Raw genomic sequence first — 19,178 nt, forward strand, 5'->3', positions numbered from 1 at the left:
TTATCGACTTTATCCTCAGAGGGCCAACCATTCCCTATCCCTACATGCCCGATTCTATGACGTTAGCACCATCATAGCTTGGGGCCAATTCGAAGAAAGTTCCTCTACAACAACCGTATTCCATTGGCTACGGTCGAGCCAGGATCATGACGGAACAACACCATCTCGGTGCAGATGATGCAAGGGAGGATACCGCGACCACGGTGTCGGAAGCCACTCCGCTGCTGCCGTCCGACGCGGGCTCCCGACGGGCCTCGGCGTCAACCTCTTCAAGCTCGGCAATCCTGCGCGATGCCGACGACATTCCTGCGCATGATGGGCCACAACAGCAGAAGCAACAACGCAAGAAACCTGCTGTGGACGATGATGGCGAGGCAAATTACAAGGTCAGCCGCGGGCGCGGGCTGGCCATCGTGATAAGCGTTTATATACTCATATTTTTGCAATGCAAGTTCCCGCTGTTCTTTGTCATGCACAACCCTAAGCTAGTTGTCATATGAGTGTTCTATGTAGGCTAACGCGAAGACGAATACCGCAGCATGCAACATGTCCGGCATGACCATGGCGCAGTCGACCATCGCGGCCGACCTCGACGCCTACGAGGACGCCATGTGGTTCACGAGCGCCTACCTGATCGCGCTGTCGTCGCTGGCGCCCCTCACCGGCCGCCTCGCCTCCATCTTCTCACCGCGCCTCATGGTGCTTGTGGCCTCGCTCTTCTTCGCCGCGGGCGGACTCGTCACCGCCGTCGCGGGCTCCTTCGGCGCCTTCATCCTCGGCCGCGTCCTGTCCGGAATGGGCGGTTCCGCCATCATGGTCCTCGTCTTCATCCTCGTCCTCGAGCTGACGAGCCGCCGCCGGCGCGGCCTGTTTGTCGGCATGGTCAACGCCGGGTTCACCACGGGCATCTCGCTCGGCGCCGTCGTTTTCGGGGTCATGATCCCCACGGCTGGCTGGAGGGCCCTGTTCGCGATCCAGGTCCCTGCGGGTCTCATTGCTGGCCTGGGTGTCTATTTTGCCATCCCCAAGTCTTTTCCTCCGGTCAGGACGGAAAGGAAGCATCGGTCAAGGAGAAGCTCAAGAAGATTGACTATTTGGGTGCTGTCGTCTTGGTTAGTAAACCCTTCAAGCCCCAAAGATGTATCCGCAAATCGATAATACTAACCCACCGTGTACAGACGAGCACAATAGTCCTGTTCTTATACAGCTTATCGGCCCAGATCCAGATCGTTCCGCTGGCTATCTCGGCTGGAACGCTGGTAGTCTTCGTGTTGATTGAGTATTTTGTGGCGTCCGACCCCATCATCCCCATCTCCGTGCTCCAGAACCGGGGCGCTCTGCTCTCCTGTCTGTCGCAGCTGGGCTTCATGACGGCGCGTTGGACGATCCTCTTCTACGCGCCCATCACGGCGCTCGCCGTGTTCGGCCTCTCGCCCGGGGCCAGCGGCAGCATGCTGATCCCCACGAACCTCGGCTTCGGGCTCGGCGGCATCCTGATCGGCTGGGTCCACATCCGGCGTGCGGGAAGCTTCTACGTCGCATGCCTGGTCTGTGTCGCGTTCTTCGCGGTGACCATGTTCGCGCTCTCGCTGAGCTCGAACCCGGCCATACCCGGCGGGCTGTACGTGGCTCTCTTGTTTGCGAACGGCGTCTTCACGGGCGCCATCGTCAACTACACCCTCGCCCATCTGCTGCATCTGACCAGCCCCGACACCCACTACGTCGCCACCAGCCTGCTGGGCACGTTCCGCGGGTTCGCGGGCAGTTTTGGAAGTGCCATCGGCGGCGGCATCTTCATCCGCACCCTGCGCGCCGGCCTCGAAAAGGGGTACCGCGCTGTCGATGGCAATGGCGATGGAGGGTCACCTTTGACTCCCGAGCGCGCGCAGCTGGTGAAGCGGCTCGTCGGTAGCCCGGCCCTGGTCTATGGCGGCGGGCTGGGCGAGGTCGACCGCCGGGTCGCGGTGCAGGGCTACGTCGACGCGCTCAAGGTGCTGTTCCAGGCCGCTGCGGTGCTGAGCCTCGTGGTGCTGCTAGTGCAGGCGTCGACGGGCTGGAGGGGTCCTAGCGATGTTGCGAAGGACACCGAAGAAGCTGCTGGTAACGGAAGGTCTGCTGCGATCGTGCCGCGGGAAGGAGAGGAGTTGGACGATTGAGACATACTTGAAGAACAATCCCAGGTGCTCTAGAGAGAGGAGTGCTAGGGGTGCACACATATACACGCACATATACAGCTATACCAATGTATAGTATAAGAGGCTATAGCAGTGTCTATTATTAGAGGAAATACACGCTTACTTAGTGTTGCAGGCAGGAACCAGTCGTCCCTTTCATGCTGGTGCGTGGTTTGTGTATGGCCCCGTTTCCTTTGCACACAGCCAGACCCTGATATTGCCTGTCCTGAAAGGGGTATGTCCAAACCATTTGGGGCTCCCAGGCACTTGCTGTTCTATTTTATTTGTTCTATTTCACATCAGCTTGCCTTGGCCCACGCAAGTAAGTCAATCTAGTAACTGAACCAGTGTTATTCCATCATAGCATATTTCAATTCAACTATAGTGCCATGTCCCTTACGGTATATATCAGTGTATAATCTGTCCAGTAATTGGTCTATATCGTGCAGATAAAGACAGTCATCCCCATCACTCCCACCACAGCACATTTATACATGCACAGCTCAACGCGGGGGTATCGTTTCACTCCTAACAGGTTCCGCTCTGCCGCCTGACCTGGGTTAATATTTGTACTTGACTGAAACCCCGATTTGTTATGCATATTCTTGCTTCTTTTGTTGGCCACTAGGAAAGGATCCTACCTAGGCAGATCAAGCTGACTGGTTCGTGAGCCACAGCCACACGTTGTAAGCTTGCTAACCTGGGAGGTTTATTGAAGGCTTCCGGCCATGACAAAGGGCAGATGGCCACTTGGAAACGAGGTATCTGCTTTCGGACTGCCAAGAGTGCTGAAACAATGAGGCATGACATACGCAGTTGTACTTTTCTAGCATACCTTACTCACCTACACAGCCTCTACTGTGGCGTCCAACGAGTTGAGTGGCGCGTGCCTCTTCTTTGTTCATGTATCTAAGTGCCTGAACGTGGGCTAGAATATCGGCTCTCGGAATATACTTGCTCCGGCCGCCGACCAACCAATTCCCCAGCGAACCATCGGCCAATCCTAGCGCCGTTCGTCATTGCATTTGCACTTGCTGGTCCCGTCGCAACCAGAAAGCTTCCGGCAGCTCCAATTCCTGGACGCGACGTGGAATTCTTTGCGACAGGTACTTGCTCTGAGCCTCTTTATTCCGTGCCACCCATCGCTCAAGACCGCCTGTATACCTCGTCGGAACAAAGCCCGCAATCCTCGACTGAAAGGGCAATCATTCTCGTATTCTTTCGGCGCATAAGCAACTGTCCCCAACTTGTTCCGTACCGTTGCCCTCGCCTTCAGATCTTCGAGATCTGCCCCAAAATTCCCAGCTAGTGGGGTCAGGACTTATCCCATCAATCATCATCGAGCCTTTCCGAAAGGTGACAGCTGCTTCTGTCAAATCATTGGCCTTGCTCCCAGAGTCCCCATTATCACATTATCGAACTTGCCCAAGCACGTCGCCGCTTGGTCTCGCACGAGTATACCGACCGATCGACCTGGCGCGAACGCGAACGCGAACATGTCGACCGAAATCAAGCACGAGGACGCAGACTCGGCCGTGGAGGAGCCGCAGGTCAACAACGAAGAGAATAATGATGAGGTGCGCAATTCAACTTACCAGTAGCCATCTAGTCGCTACTGGTCCTGATCTGCGCCAGCCAACCGGCCCCCATATCAGAACGTGTAAGGAACTATGCGATGGCTAACCTACGTTACACCGACTATAGGAAGAGATCGCCGCCATGAAGCGACGAGTTGCTGAGATGGAAGACGAGGCAGCCAAGCTCAGAGAGATGCAAGCCAGTCTCGAGCAGCAAGGCCAAGACCTAAGCGAAGACCGCTCAGATGTCGATAGCCGCAGCATCTTCGTGGGCAACGTCGACTATTCTGCTTCTCCCGAGGACATCCAGGCTCACTTCCAGGAGTGCGGTTCGATTAACCGCGTTACCATCCTCCTGGATAAGTACACCGGCCAGCCCAAGGGGTAAGTCGCTGTCTCTCCAATCTAGATACTGCGCTCGGTATGAATACTGACATCCGTGAAATGATAGCTACGCCTACGTCGAGTTCACGGAGCCCAGCCTGGTTGCCCAAGCCTTGGTCCTCAACGACAGCGTCTTGAAGGGCCGCAACATCAAGGTCACACCCAAGAGAACCAACATTCCCGGCATGAGCCGCGGTCGCGGCCGTGGCCGTGGTGGCTTTGGTCGAGGTGGATTCGGTGGTAGAGGAGGATTCGTCCCTCGTGGCGGTTACCGTGGAGGTTACCGCGGCCGTGGACGGGGTGGCTTCAACCCGTACTAGGAGGACGCCTAGCAAGCACCCGCCCCGTTGTTCGATCACGACAACCAATCTTCCGTATCCGACGAACAAAACCTCGACCTCCTCTTGGAAGAAGAGCTTCCCGATATCAAACTTGAAGACCACGATATTAAGCTTGAGGACCACGATATCAAGCTTGAAGACGACGAATCGGATGCTGTCGTTCTCACCCAAGGTTCTTTTACAGAGGATGTGGAACCGGATTGCCCTACCGGTGGACGTGAGCACCTTCTTGAACAGATGGATGACCAGGAGCATACGGAAGTTGTCCTGCTTACTCCGAAGATCGAGCCTGGTTTCTGATTGGCATGGGTCGACGAGCATATCGTCATGGACATAGACGGTTCCACCAACTCGCTTTCTTGTCATCCATCGAGGGCCAACACCAAACCGAAACGCTCTTACGATTTTTCTACGACGATGGGCCTTTGTACGATATGCGGCAATATGCGGATTGCGCCGCAACTGATCAAAAGGGGGGCGTTTTGACGCAGTTAATGCCTGTCTCATCACTGCTGCACCTTTCTTTTGGGGTATTGCTCAGTTTTTCTCGCGCGAGATCTTGGCGTAGCAATGGGATCTCTAGATAATGATACTTCTACACTCTGTGGATGAATCTTCTCCTCACCTCTAGCGAGGAAGCATGGCATGGCGTCCGTGACTGGAGCTTAATTGATAGAAAGAAAGAAAAAAGAACAAAGTTGGCAGAGACACATGATGGGTTCTTACCATCTATGAGATTCTAAGATAGTGAAGTGCGAGTTGCGAGTAGTCTGTAAGTGATGGGGCATCCTGGGCCTCTGTCAATGGAGCAGACGGAGTCTTGGAAAACTCGGTGGAAATACCCTAGCTGTCATTGGGCGGTATGCGCAATATGGATGGTGCTGCCGGCTATGACGGCTAGAAGTCGTGCCGGTAGCCGTCTTTGTTGGAATGCAAGAAACCCTTTGAAAATGGGCCAAAGGAGACGATGGCCTAGGCAGAGGCAGGTCTGGAGTACGCTGAAACGGCGAAACGAGACGAAGGAATTCCCGCGCGAAAGAGAGCAGCCGCAAAGACGGTGTGGCTTGCGATGATCTGGCTGTCTGGGTATACCTCTCCCACAATACGCGAGCTTTGGTAAGTGAAAATACTGGGTCGCCACATGTATATAGGAGCGTGGGAGTGGGAGTATTGCAGTCGCATTGCATGGTCGCATCTCGACCAATACGTCACTGGTGTGGCTTCAGCCTCGGGTGTCCGCGCGTCGCCATGCGCGCTAAACGACGATGCCGAACTGGGCTCATGTCCAGGATAACATCATCGCACGTCGAATCTAATCTCCTATACCCCAAGTGTTACTGTCCTGGTCCCGGTATTGACGGAGCAGACTCGTTATGTTACTTGGTTGGCTGCGATCCATCCACTGGAGGGTATTTTTCCCCCTCTATGAGGTAAGGTAAGGTCAGGTAATTATTTCACTCAAGAACCGTGCCCTGCCCTCGATAACGATTAACAGGGTTACGGACTGCCCCCCTAGAGCTGCTGAGGTAGCATCGCATCTCACAGAAGCAGCGAGAGGAAAGGGAAGAAAGAAAAGACCCTTGGATAGGTAGTATCATGGCAGTGCAGACCGGGGATAGACGACATATACATAACAACAATACGGCAAACCACGTCCAGAAGATCGGCCGTGTGGTTATTACGCTGCTTACCTAAGCTACTAACGTACAGATGGGATGGGCCTGGCGGCAAGATTGGTAGCTCGATGCAGATGCAAGAGACAGGAGTAGCAGCAGTAGTAGTACTGTAGTAGTGAGGAGGAGGAAGAGCAGCGGCAGCAGCAAGCAAAGCCCCCCTGGACGTATCAAAAAGAAGCGATACGGGATTGGCCAGAAGGGCCTTCGCGCCTGTTGGTTCATGCCGTATCGGGATGGATGGATAGCATGATGGACTGACTGGCTGACTGAAAGGTGAGATCTGTCAATGTACATGTAGCCTACAAAGACCTAGGCCTCTTGGCCTCGTACGTACATGGCGATGTAATAGCAGTGAGTAATACAGGCACCAACACCACAGGCGGACAGACAGTGGAAGAGGCGGGGGTGGATTCGCCTTTTCTCGCTGGCGGGCGCGGGCACAGGCACAGGCACAGGCACTTTTTTCTTGCACAGCCTCCCTTCAGCGTGCAAGCGACTACCCACCCACCTCCCACTCTCAAGTGAGTGGCCCAGTCCAGTCTTTTTTTTTTTTTTTTTTTTTTGATTGAGGGGGGACTGTCGCAGGCCAGGGCAGGTCCCGGATCCCGCCTGGCTGTAGGGTGTTTCCAAGGCCTGCTGGGTTTTCTCGGTTGATGGGCACGCCGTGTAGGCCCTGGTACGTATTGAATTGGACAGCAAAGAAAGACAGGTCGGAAGTGAGTGCTGTAAGTTCAGCTAACATGTTAACCCAGGTCATTGTTGGTAAGTTGAGTGAGTGTACGGTACAGTATGCATGTACACACACAGCACAGGAGGCAGCCACTCTGTCGATGTAGTACCTACACCCGACTGGACTCAGATACATACAGAAATACCTGAGCCTACCTAGGTCAAGTCAAACATGCACTGCTGCTGCTGCTGCTGCTAGGCATGCGAGGAGGTAGGTAGGTACATGCCATTAGGTAGGCTATGCTGCGATCAGAATCCATCGATCATTCATTCAATCATCGTCCTGTTCCATCCATGCCCCTCAATCAGTGTCCAAAGCCAAGCCAGTGCAGGTCCGTCACTTTGGTCTGATGAATCGAAGCTTGGTTAGAGCGACATTTGATGTACATGTATGTAGGCGGGTGGGTTTAATTGCTCGCCTGCTCAGTCGCCCTGTCTCTCTTTACCCTCTTCAGTCTACCAACCCGACTCGGCCTCTAAACCTACATACTACATACACTACTGCTACCACCCCATCCAAACAAACTACTTGCATGGAGAACTAAACTTAGACAGTTGGAGCCGAGCTGTCTTATCCTGGCCTTCTTGTAATCATCTCCAATCAATTCTATTGTTATCCGTCATCTCCCCTCGCAACTTTCTTCCCATCAACACGCTCGTGACTCGGAATCCTGCGACGTCCCTTGTTTCCGCTTTGGCTTTGCACCTTCGAGCCCCTCCAACCGACCGGCGCTTGCGAGAGCCTGAGAGCCTTAGGTACAATCCCCGGCCAGAGCACCCAAAAAGTGCCCTCTTGCACTACAAGGCAAGGCACCAAACCAACTCTCTGCTAAAAAAGAAGCGCGCCCTGGCAGAACAGAACAACGCCGCACTACCACCACCACCGACACTTCAACACCGACATCACATCATCATAGAGGGGCCCGAATACCACAACGCAAGCGACCTGGACGCTCGTCCTCCATCGCCCGTTTTCTTTCCGCTTTCCCATCGTCTACTCGTCCCTGGCGGGTCCTGACCGACGGCCATCATGAGCTCTACTCGCTCCGAATCCGGACTGCCGTCGTGCGTATACCCGTCCTCTACCTCCTCCGTACATCGAATCTGCCTTCCTTGTTACTAACTGCAATGACGTATAGTCAGGCCAATCTGCGAGTTACCAGTGCGTTGCTCCATCACCCCCCCACCATCCGTCTCGCTCATCGTCGTGCCCACCAAGCCATCCATTCGATCGCTTGCTTGCCGCTCTTGTCATCGCGAGCATGAGGGGACACTAGGCTAACGTAGTACCATCGCAGTCATCGCCGCTGACGGGCTCTATAAACGAGATGTCTTTCGTATGTCCACATGCGCCCCCTCCACGGACACGCACTCCGCTGTAGAGGATAAACGAGCCCATACTGACGTTACCTCTTCCCCGCATCTAGGCTTCCCCGATCCGTTCGCCGTCGCCACCATCAATGGCGAGCAGACCAAGACGACGACCGTCTCCAAACGCACCTTAAACCCCTACTGGAACGAGAGCTTCGACTTCCGAGCCAACGAGGATGGCATACTAGCCGTGCAGGTCTTTGACCAGAAGAAGTTCAAGAAGAAGGACCAGGGCTTCCTGGGTGTCATCAACATCCGCATCGGCGATGTCATCGAACTCGCCAATGGCGCTGATGGTTCGTTCTCCTGCTCGGATTCTGCCGGTATTGATCCTGGGGCCGGCTTTGACTAACGCTGACAATTCGCCATGTTTAGACCAGATGCTTACACGAGACCTTAAGAAGTCGACTGATAATCTAGTGGTCCACGGTAAGCTCATCATCAACCTGTCGACCAACCTAACGGCCCCGGCCGCCGGACAACATACGCCATCAAACTCCAGCCGGCCATCTTTGCCGACTCCGCAAGCGTCGACTTTGGCCGCGGACACGACGTCGAACCGACCGACCTCATCAGCTTCTGGTGCGAACGGCTCGCAGGCATTAACGGTCCGCCCTAATCCTAGTAATCCTAATGGCCCAGCACCGCCAATCAATGGGGCCAGCGGTCATCAGTCACGAGGGTCGACCCAGATGAGCCCCTTCGAGGATGCCCAGGGTCGTCTGCCTGCTGGATGGGAGAGACGCGAAGACAATCTCGGACGGACCTATTATGTCGACCACAATACCCGAACCACGAGCTGGAATCGTCCGACTGCGAGCGGTGGTGGCAACTCTTCAGCCGATCGCGAGGCTTCCACCCAGGTCGAGCGCCAACGTCATCAGAACCGAACCCTGCCTGAAGATCGCACTGGAGCCAACTCTCCGTCGCGAGACCAGCAGCAACAGCAAAATGCCGCGCAGAGCGCTAATGCTGCCACGATGATGCACACTGGAGCTACAAGCCCTGGCACAGGTGAACTGCCTCCTGGCTGGGAGCAGAGGTGGACTCCGGAAGGTCGCCCGTACTTCGTTGACCACAATACGCGGACCACTACCTGGGTTGATCCTCGCCGGCAACAGTACATTAGAATGTACGGTGGGCAGAACAACGCCAATGGTACCATTCAGCAGCAGCCCGTCTCTCAACTTGGGCCTCTGCCCAGTGGGTGGGAGATGCGACTCACGAACACGGCCCGCGTCTACTTCGTCGACCATAACACCAAAACAACTACCTGGGATGACCCGCGCCTGCCTTCATCCTTGGATCAGAATGTACCGCAGTACAAGCGTGATTTCAGGAGGAAGCTAATCTACTTCCGATCCCAGCCAGCCATGCGCATCCTTTCGGGGCAATGCCACATCAAGGTGCGGCGATCGCATATCTTCGAAGACTCTTTTGCCGAGATTTCGCGGCAGTCTGCCACCGACCTCAAGAAGCGTCTAATGATCAAATTCGATGGCGAGGACGGTCTGGACTACGGTGGTTTGTCCCGAGAGTTCTTCTTCCTTTTATCTCACGAGATGTTCAATCCGTTTTACTGTTTGTTCGAATACTCGGCCCATGACAACTACACACTTCAGATTAACCCCCATTCGGGGATCAACCCGGAGCATCTGAACTACTTCAAGTTCATTGGCCGTGTGGTCGGTCTGGCTATTTTCCACCGTCGCTTCCTGGATGCTTTCTTTATTGGAGCCTTATACAAGATGATGCTGGGCAAGGCGGTGCAGCTGGCTGATATGGAGGGTGTCGACGCGGACTTCCATCGCAGTCTGCAGTGGATGTTGGACAACGACATTTCGGGCGGTATCCTGGAGCAGACCTTCTCTACCGAAGATGAGCGTTTCGGCGTCATACATGTCGAGGACCTGATTCCCGGTGGTCGCGACATTGACGTCACCAACGACAACAAGAAGGAGTATGTTGATTTGATGGTCAAGTGGAGAATCGAGAAGCGTATCGAGGAGCAGTTCCAGGCCTTCAAGGAAGGCTTCCACGAGCTGATCCCGCAAGACCTGATCAACGTCTTTGACGAGCGTGAACTCGAGCTGCTGATAGGAGGTATCGCGGAGATTGACGTCGATGACTGGAAGAAGCATACCGACTACCGTGGATACACGGAAAGCGACGAGGTGATTCAGTTCTTCTGGCAGACGGTGCGCAGCTGGGATGGAGAGCAGAAGAGCAGACTATTGCAGTTCACGACGGGCACATCCCGTATTCCGGTCAATGGCTTTAAAGATTTGCAAGGCAGCGATGGTCCTAGGCGATTCACGATTGAGAAGGCGGGAGAGCTGGGTAATTTGCCAAAGGCACACACTTGGTAAGTTTTGCTCCGTTTCGAATCCAGCATCAAAAGCCCCCTTGCATCATGATCCGAATCGTATGCTAACCATTTTCTTTTCTTCTACAGTTTCAACCGTTTAGATTTGCCACCATACAAGTCGCTCGAGGCACTGCAGCAGAAACTGACAATTGCCGTGGAGGAGACTATGGGTTTCGGCCAGGAGTAAAGGGAAGGAGGAGCAACAGCAGCCATGATTTTATTCCGGTAGAATAAGTTGGTGATTAAGAGAAAGGGTGGTACTTATAGTAGCAGTGGAACGGTTCGGGCGGTCTATTATTAGCTCGTGTAGTAACAGCAAGTACTGATTTCTGTCTATGTCATTGCCCAAGAGACCGACGACCACCAGTCCGAGTAGACGAAGCATGCATGCTGAGGGTTTGAACTGCATTAGTAATAGAGGATGGGAAAAGATACGAGGCATCTTGGGCGGTAACTTTCGTTTCGTGGATATCGCAGTTTACTTGATACCTCATGTGGAAGAATGTAAGCAGAAGATCTCCAACTACGGTTTGGATAATGGAAGCTCATGGCTGTTTACAGCATAGAAGAGTACATATTGGTAAGGCGGGCTCGGCATTGTGTTTCCACCTAATCTTTGACTATTGGCTTTTTCTTTATACAGGGAAGTCTTGGTGGTTTGTATACATATATACAGGAAAGGGGGGCTTTCATGAGTACAGATGCTCCGCGGGAAAGCAGCCGGGAAAACAAAGACACGCCTCGCATTCCTAATCGTCTCATCATGCATGCCCAGTTTTACTTTCTGGGCTGTAAATAGGTTCCCCCCTTCTTCTCCCTTTCGTGAAGAAAAAAACATTGGAATAAAAAGTTCCTCATCCATCCATCCATCCGTACATTCCATTCCCTTCCCAATTCCCCCTTAAAGTTCTACCACAGAGAAAGAGGGGGGCGTAAATTTGAAAGAAGTAAATAACTAAAATGCATTCGCTAATCCCCTTTCTGCCTTCCAACGCCGCTGTGTGCTTGTTTCTCATCGTTCCGTTGGCAGACATCAGCCAGCGACAGCGTATCTGTCGATCCGTGTCGACCAGCGCTGCTCAGCCGCGCGGCATGTATATAGATAGTCGTGTCTCAAAAAATTAATCGCTACTAAAAGTGTGTATTTGCAAAAAGGTCTCTTCCAAGAATCCGGTATAATCCAACAAGAGGGGCGAGAAATGTCATGAGGTCTTGCCCATGACTGTTTTGATTTGGTTGACGCCAGACAGTGTCGCCAACACTGAGCAGGCAGCATATTTGCGCAGTTATGTTCCCTTGACTGGCCGACCGCGTTTCTTGGGACCGCCGTCATTCTTGACAGGGCTCACAATGGTCACGTGCTTATTGTCCTCCTTGCGAAGTCGCACCGCCGTGTGTCCGGCTGTCGACCCGCGATGGTGACGAATGCCGCGGGGTCCGACGTGATCATCATCAAACCCAATCTCCGCGACGTCCGACATGGATTCGGCATCGAGACTATCGTTGGCTACTGACTCATCCGAGGAGCCGTCCACAGAGTCGTCATATTCACCATCGTCGCTAACGAGTGATGGCGCGTTGTTGCTAATGGCTGTGTTGGGGCTGAGTTCCAGTTCCATCTCATCATCAATGCGCGGCAACTCTGGTTCTTGCTCGGGAGCCGCCCGTGCAGCCGGTGTGGGCACAGGCGTAGCATATGCCCCGACAGAGACTCCGACAGGAGGCCGGCCTTTGCTGCTAACAGGGCGAGTTGTCGAAGGCAGAGGGATGGGTGATTTGGTTGTCCGCGCAGGTATACGGGGCATTCGCATTACCGCACCCTGGTCGCCGTCGTTGGGCAGCAAGGACGGTGGCTCGACTTCCTCGGAATCTTCATCCTCGGGCGACATGACTTCGTCAAGGTTGATTTTGGTCTTCGCGTCACGGACCAGCTCGCTCAGATCCATGGACTTACCACGGCTCTGAAGGAGGCGAGACAGATGAGGCGAGTCAGCAGACGCCGCGAACTTGGCTGGCGCATGATTAGATGGCTTCGCCGAGACAGGCGTACTGGATACGCCAGGTATGGACTTGATGTTCGGAAGCTGACCCTTCTTGAACATGTCCATAGATTCCTTGATCCGAGCAAGAACCGAGAAATAAGGCTCAGATTCAGCAAGCCCGTTCTGGCGGGCGAAAGGATGCACGAGTCCAGTGGCCACCGTCGGGGTGGCAGAGACAGCAGCAGCGGTGTTGCTGATGCCGACAGCCGCCGGCTTCTCCTCCTGGGCGTCACCACGGGCCTCTTCCACTTCAATGGGATGACCGCAGGCAACGGCCGCCTCTTCGTGACTCTTGAAATCGCGCTTGTGAGCAATGCGACAGTGGTTAATGAAACCTTGCGTGCTGGAGAAGTTTTCCCTATTACAATCGAGGCAGACCAGCTTCACAGTCTTGCCGTCGGAGCGCTTTAGCACACATGGACCGGCCTTATCCTTGGGCTGAGGATAACCGTTCGACAGGGCATGCAGCTTCTGGCCAGCTGAACCACGGGGAGGTCGCCCTTTGGTCGGCATAACTCCTACCTCGCCAAAGCTGTTCCTCATCGACCTGCTCTCGACGCCATTCCTGAACCTGGCGGACTCAGCATGCACCGACGACTCCGGCACGATACCATCAAATTTGGGGTCTGGAATGAGCCACTTGGCGTAGTGACGCGCATATGGCCCATCAGTGACACCAAACGGAGGCGCCCACTGAGGCACCTTGTCACCGGCTTTCGCCTTCAGCGCAGGTCCCATTCCACTGCTAATCTGCAGCATCTGATCGGGCGTCGGGGTGTTGACGGGGTACGGGATCAAGTGACACCGGCGCAACTGTTCCAAAGCGACCTGGCATTTGGCCAGTTCTTGCTGTATCAAACGAAGCTCGTTGTGCTTGAGTAAAATATCGTGACTAAACTGGTGTTGGATGATTTCCTTTGCGTGTTCCAACTCGGCTGACCCGCGGCGCGACTGTGACAGCGTTTGCGACTGCGGCGTCGGCGGCGCTTGAGATCGCACAGCTTCATCCTCCGCCCCCTGGACCGCCAGCGCTACCTTCTTCTTCGGTCTACTCTCATCTTGGTCATCCTCATCTACCCTTAACCGCTTCACTGCGAGAGCAGCGGCAGCGGGGTGCGACGCTATCGCGGCGTTGCTCTGCCTCCGGCGCTTCGGAGGACGTGACGGCGACGTCACTTTGCACGGCTCTGACACTAACGACTGCACGGGTTTCGCAAAATCAAGCATAGGTTGATGGAGTACCTGCTCAGGCTTGTCGCTACCCCTTGAATCTGAGCCCCAGAATCGGAACATGAGCATACCCTACTCACAAATAAAAAGATGAGAAGTTGGGGTGATTCGCTTTGGGGCGTTGAAAGACCTTATTTCTCAGAACAGGGCTTTTGTTTGTTTTGCAGCGTTGGGGTGGTTTGCGACGTGCAAGGTTGGCAGTAAGCAAAGTTACCAAAGGTCGAGGGAGCCCTGGCCGATACAAAGGGGAAAGCGAAATCGAGGCGAGGTGCGGACGATTTGGGGGGAAGGCAAGGCTGACGTAACACTGGCCTGCACCTTCTGGGGGTTCTTGCAGGGAAGAAAAGGGAGCGAAGGCAGCGATCGGAGGATCGGGGCCAAAAAGGAGAGAGACGAGACAGGCCCCGTCAGCTCGAATGGAGACGGAGAGCGAGAAAAGGGAGGGAGGGAGGAGGGAGGGGGAAATTGATTGGCACCAGCTTGGCGCTATTAGCCCAGCACCCCCGAAAAAGTAATTGCGCGGATTACTTGGGGGCCTCCCGCTTTAATTCGCTGCTGGTTACTGCACCCCAAGAAGGCCCGACAGGCAGGCAAACAGCAGAGAGACAGCCAAGGTTTAGCGAGGCAGAACTGGACGGCGCAGGCAGTGACAGTGAATGAAGCCTTTTCGGAGAGAGAAAAGGGTTGCTTGCCGACTGTCGCGCGAGAGAGTTCAGTGGTGAAGATTAACCACCCCCAGGTTGGTTTGCGGCCGCTGAATGAGGTCAAAAGGGCTCCGCTAGGCGTGCTCTCTCCTCTTTTTTTAGACGGGACGATGATGTGGCCACCGTCAAACCCAACGAAACTCAGTCTGAGTCAGTCAGGGAACGAGGGAGAAGCGACGGGCAACAGCAGCAGAAAAGAGTGGCGCCTTTGGAATTCGGAGGAATGCGAGAGGGACACCCTTTTTCGCTAAAATATATATGTACAAGGGGAGGGCGGAAGGGGGCTGCGCAATGCGAAAACGATGCAACCCGACCTCTGTTGGAGGCAGCAGCACAGGGCCACTCGGAGGCGTCCGAGGCGATGGCGCAAAACAAGTCGTGGAAGGGAGGGCAGCAGCAACAACAGAAGGGCGCAGGCAGCTTCCCTTCACCGAAACCGACGAAAATGGGCCCAAGATGCGATTGCGCAATTAAATACTTCCTTCTCAAATAAATGAGAGGTGCGTAGGAGTGTTTTGCTTCCGTATCAAGTCAATGCGACCGGCGAGACTTTGGGTGGTTGCTGGTGTGGGCAAAGCGATTAAAAAAAGGTTGGTTGTCAATTGACGGGTATTAGAAAGGTCGCTGTAATGATTGCGGGTGGGTGTGTTTGACGGGCACGTCAGAAGTTATTTGGTTGATGCGACACTTTGGGGGAAAGTGAAGACACCAAAAAAGGAATGCGCGAAATGAACGAACGGGAAACGGGGGGGGGAAAGCGAGATGCACAACGTTGGTGGACTTGGAGGTCTGTTGCGAGGTCTGCTGGTGGTTGTTGTTGTGTGTGTTTTTGGTCGCGCGCGTCTTGTTGCAGTTTTGGCGAGATGCAGAGGTGTTGCGGAAGGTAAAAACCGATGGGCGTGCAGCCGGTGATTGCTCGATTGTTTTGTCGTGTCGTAATCTGGAGAGAAGAGGCCGCGCGACTTTTTGGGTAGTATTGCTTCTGGATTTTGCGCTGCTTCGCTGCTGCTTCTTTCTGCGCCGCCAAGAGGAGGATATGGGGTGGGTGGATGGAGCAGCAATGGAGCTGTCGTTCCAGTTCCAGATCCAAATTCGTTCCAAGCAATGTGCAGCCCGTGTTCCAAGTCCGCTATCTCCTGGGGGGTGGAAACCAACTTGTTTCTTGGGAGGACGGGCAGAAGACAGGCTCGCAGGCTAGCGACAGGCAACAGGGGGTCGGGGCAGAGAAGCAGAGAGGCCGGGGGCCACCTTCGTCCACCTCCCTGTTCGATGGCGACGAATGGGGTTGGCCTATTGCAGACAACCCCCCCCCCATACGGGGGTTTGTTGGTGTGCAAGTTTAACAGTCACTTGGTCCCCGGGATGCCAGTCAGCAGCCTGTCGTCCTATAAGAACGGCAACAGGGAGACCGGCACCTCTGCACGATCTATCTTTGGGCAAGTAAGGGAGGTAGGTATGCCACGTACCTGGTTTTGCCGTAGTACAGTTGCTGGTTTGTTTGCCCGACCCCTTGTGCTCGTCCGTACGTATATGGACAACACAAATACATCCGGCGAGGGGGTTGCAAGTCAGCGTCTAGATAAGCCCCAGGCAGCCGGAGGTGGGAGTGATTCCAAATCGTGCTGGGCTACAGGGTTGCTACCTATCTTCCCTCCCACCGACGAAAATAGTAAGCAATAGGTTAGGAATGTGTAAGTAGGTCGGTATGCACGAGGTTGGATCACAATGCCCAACAACCGCCTATCCTCCTGTATCTCGGACGGAGAAGATGCAACCAAGACCCAGCAATGGAGTCCATCCATCCGTGTTGTCATATGGAGTCACCAAGGTGGCGGTCAACATGCCTCGCTAACCTACATAACTCGGTTCTACTGTAAAGTGACAAGTGACAACCCTCGAAAAGAGGCTATATGCCATCATCATCATCATCATCATGAACCGAGGGTTCACAAGTCAAGCCAAGCAGTCATGACATTCGGGCCCATATACTACAAGTATCGATATCTTGGCCATACAGGTAGCACGACTATTAGTAAATACTGTTGGTGTGTAAGTTCTGGGACTAGGGTCAGTAGTGCCCACAAGCGGCGTTGGAGTCTATGCAAGGCAGTTATTTGACTGGCAAACAGTTCAATCGTACTGGGCCGTCGTCGCCTCTTTAACTTTGCATTCATTCTTTTGTGTTTATATTAATGCAGAGTCCCAAGCTGAAGCGGAGAATTCCAAGCATGATATGATAGGCTCCAGGGCTCGGGATAATGAATCTTGCAATAGTAGCTTGCATGAAGGGTCTGTGTAATACGACACGTCAACCGACTAAACAAGCAAAAGAGACAGTTTCAGACAGCCTGCCCTGCTAGCGCCTCGAGCTATAAAACCGCGCAAAGCTATAGAATATAGCGCACTCGTCTAATCGAAGCTGTTCAGAAATACCTCTTGATCGAATCTTAGCCTCGAGTTTCCCTGATCCCGTGGCGTTGCCTTGGGGCAGGCACTAAAACAACATCCGGGGCATGGCGTCGAGTGCTGCATGTGTGGTGGTGCGCTCGCATTGTCAAGCTCGTTGATGCCATCCGGATACATGTTTCACAATTTGCCCCGTCCGCCAGCCAGGCCGAGCTATGGGATAGTGGAATGCATGCATGCATGATATCTAGTATCCGGTAGAGCGATGTGGACGATGGTCCAGTCGCCACGTTCGCATTCCTTCAAGTCGTTGGCCACCTTCCGGGGCGCTCAGAGAGCATGCGTGTCTTGGAAGTCGCAGAGAGGGTCACGGGGAACGAACCGGAAGCTTGTGCCTGGCTAAGCTGAACCCTTGAATAAACAGTAGCTATCGCGAATATTGTATGAGCAGAGCGTTCTTGATGCACCTGAGTTAGGTGGGCTTGAGGGGACGGGCAGGGTTCATGGGTCTCGAGTAAAGCTTGGCGCGAGCCCGATCAAAGATGGCTGCATGAGACTAGCACGGGGGTCGAGAATGGAGATCAACCAACCATAATCAGACCATCAGAGGAGCTGTTCTTGTTGTTCGCAAAAAGTGACTTGCCCTTTGCGTACAGGAACGATGAAGATGGTGGGCTTGAAATAGTATGACACCGGAACACTCTGTGACATAGGACAAAGGTCATTGGCGCAGAAAGGCCGATGTTGGCCTCAGTATCATCAGGAATGCCTCGCCTAAGAACGCACCTGAAACCTTGTATGACGCATCCCGTGGTTGTGTAGGTGCCATCGTCGCCTCTGTAGGCATTCAGGCCGGTTTCCTGGGCAGCGGTTGTTACGTATTGAGAGAGAACTTTACATATATTCGTAAGATTCTCGTATGCGGGGATGTAACAAAAAGTCTAGTTTACAGTAGGGAAAAGCCATGGCGGAAAGCTCCTCCAAAGCACACATGCGAATCGCAGATAGAATATGCATATGAAGTCGCGTGTAGGCAAGCTTCGGACTCCGGCGACTTATCGATAAGGTGCCGCGCTGCTTAGTAACCTTGAATTTTTGAGGATGAATGATCCCGCTTCCCCCACGAACGCAAACAACGGAGTCCCAACCCAAATCAAGCTGTCCGGCAGAACAATTGATACCTCCAAACAACTAAAGCCGGGGCGCAAAGAAAAAAAAAGACTTGGATGAGCAGCTGAGACGTTAGACCGGAGAGATAGAGAGAGACAGAGAGAGACAGAGAGAGACAGAGAGAGACAGAGAGAGACAGAGAGACAGAGGGAATGGCGACGACACAGGGAGCCCTTGCGCAACAAGGCCGCCTCGGCGGCAGCGACATTACCACATCCACAAAGCGCAAGCGCAGCGAGCCGCCGACGCCAGCCGGCAACCCCGCAACAACCGATGCGACGACGGTGACATCCAGCAAAAGACCGCGACTGGCCTCCACGCTGAACATCGCCGCATCAAGCGATGCCAAGATCCTCGCCGCGATCGAGTCCAAGTACGACGTGCAGACGCATTCGGTGATCTCCTCGTCCAAGATCCAGAAGAAGGTGACATCCGTCCTCCGCCATCTCCAGCCAGTCCCGAAAGAGAGGACACGGGTTTCGGTCCTGCGCGCCCGCGCCTCGGATGCCGGGAAGTTGACCAGCATCGCCGAGATTGCGAAGCGGGAGATGCTGAAGAGCGGCGGCCATCAGGACGGAACGAAGAGGTGGTACCAGTACATCGCGCTAGGCGCGGAGACTAAGGACGTGGAACGCGAGAAGGGAAGCTCTAATGGCCGAGGGGATGGAAAGACCGTGGTCGAGGAAACGATACTCGCCCAACGCCAAGCCCCGGGCGAGAAGGAGATGACCGATGATGAGCAACGACAGGGGCGGGAGAAGGAGCGAGATGGGAACAAGGACGAAGATGATGACGACTTTGAGCAGATGAAGACTCCCTTCGAACGCGCCATTGAAGGCACGCCAAAAATTCGCGCGGTGCCAGTCATGAGTCTGTTCTTGTCACTCACACCCATCGATGAGCTGCGGAGGCGATACGGGGAGCAGACGAATGATGACCCGGCCGACACTTGAGCTTGAATCCCCTACGTGAACCGGCTCTATGCAGCACCAAACTACAGCATCAA

General features: G+C 54.2%; 5 protein-coding genes across 5 annotated transcripts; 4 read left to right on the plus strand and 1 right to left on the minus strand.

Moving 5' to 3' along the window:
- Nucleotides 1-146: 146 nt before the first annotated feature.
- Nucleotides 147-2,156, plus strand: PG986_012161 (uncharacterized protein; the record flags this gene model as incomplete). Its single annotated transcript, XM_066848383.1, has 4 exons — nucleotides 147-422; nucleotides 514-978; nucleotides 1,047-1,112; nucleotides 1,179-2,156. 4 exons carry the CDS (start codon nucleotides 147-149, stop codon nucleotides 2,154-2,156), a joined length of 1,785 nt encoding a protein of 594 aa, XP_066695079.1.
- Nucleotides 2,157-3,670: 1,514 nt separating this feature from the next.
- Nucleotides 3,671-4,455, plus strand: PG986_012162 (putative RRM-type RNA binding protein; the record flags this gene model as incomplete). Its single annotated transcript, XM_066848384.1, has 3 exons — nucleotides 3,671-3,751; nucleotides 3,879-4,135; nucleotides 4,203-4,455. 3 exons carry the CDS (start codon nucleotides 3,671-3,673, stop codon nucleotides 4,453-4,455), a joined length of 591 nt encoding a protein of 196 aa, XP_066695080.1.
- A 3,456-nt stretch (nucleotides 4,456-7,911) lies between these two features.
- PG986_012163 (putative ubiquitin-protein ligase) lies at nucleotides 7,912-10,807 on the plus strand (the record flags this gene model as incomplete). Its single annotated transcript, XM_066848385.1, has 4 exons — nucleotides 7,912-7,946; nucleotides 8,169-8,548; nucleotides 8,628-10,617; nucleotides 10,708-10,807. 4 exons carry the CDS (start codon nucleotides 7,912-7,914, stop codon nucleotides 10,805-10,807), a joined length of 2,505 nt encoding a protein of 834 aa, XP_066695081.1.
- A 1,099-nt stretch (nucleotides 10,808-11,906) lies between these two features.
- PG986_012164 (uncharacterized protein) lies at nucleotides 11,907-13,961 on the minus strand (the record flags this gene model as incomplete). The annotated part of the gene is made up of 1 exon (XM_066848386.1): nucleotides 11,907-13,961. One exon carries the CDS (start codon nucleotides 13,959-13,961, stop codon nucleotides 11,907-11,909), a length of 2,055 nt encoding a protein of 684 aa, XP_066695082.1.
- Nucleotides 13,962-18,324: 4,363 nt separating this feature from the next.
- PG986_012165 (uncharacterized protein) lies at nucleotides 18,325-19,125 on the plus strand (the record flags this gene model as incomplete). The annotated part of the gene is made up of 1 exon (XM_066848387.1): nucleotides 18,325-19,125. The coding sequence occupies one exon, from the start codon at nucleotides 18,325-18,327 to the stop codon at nucleotides 19,123-19,125; it is 801 nt and encodes a 266-aa protein (XP_066695083.1).
- Between the last annotated feature and the right edge of the window lie 53 nt (nucleotides 19,126-19,178).

Source organism: Apiospora aurea (genome assembly GCF_038362705.1).
Source record: "Apiospora aurea strain CBS 24483 chromosome Unknown utg000008l_segment0_segment0, whole genome shotgun sequence".
Taxonomy (NCBI): domain Eukaryota; kingdom Fungi; phylum Ascomycota; class Sordariomycetes; order Amphisphaeriales; family Apiosporaceae; genus Apiospora; species Apiospora aurea.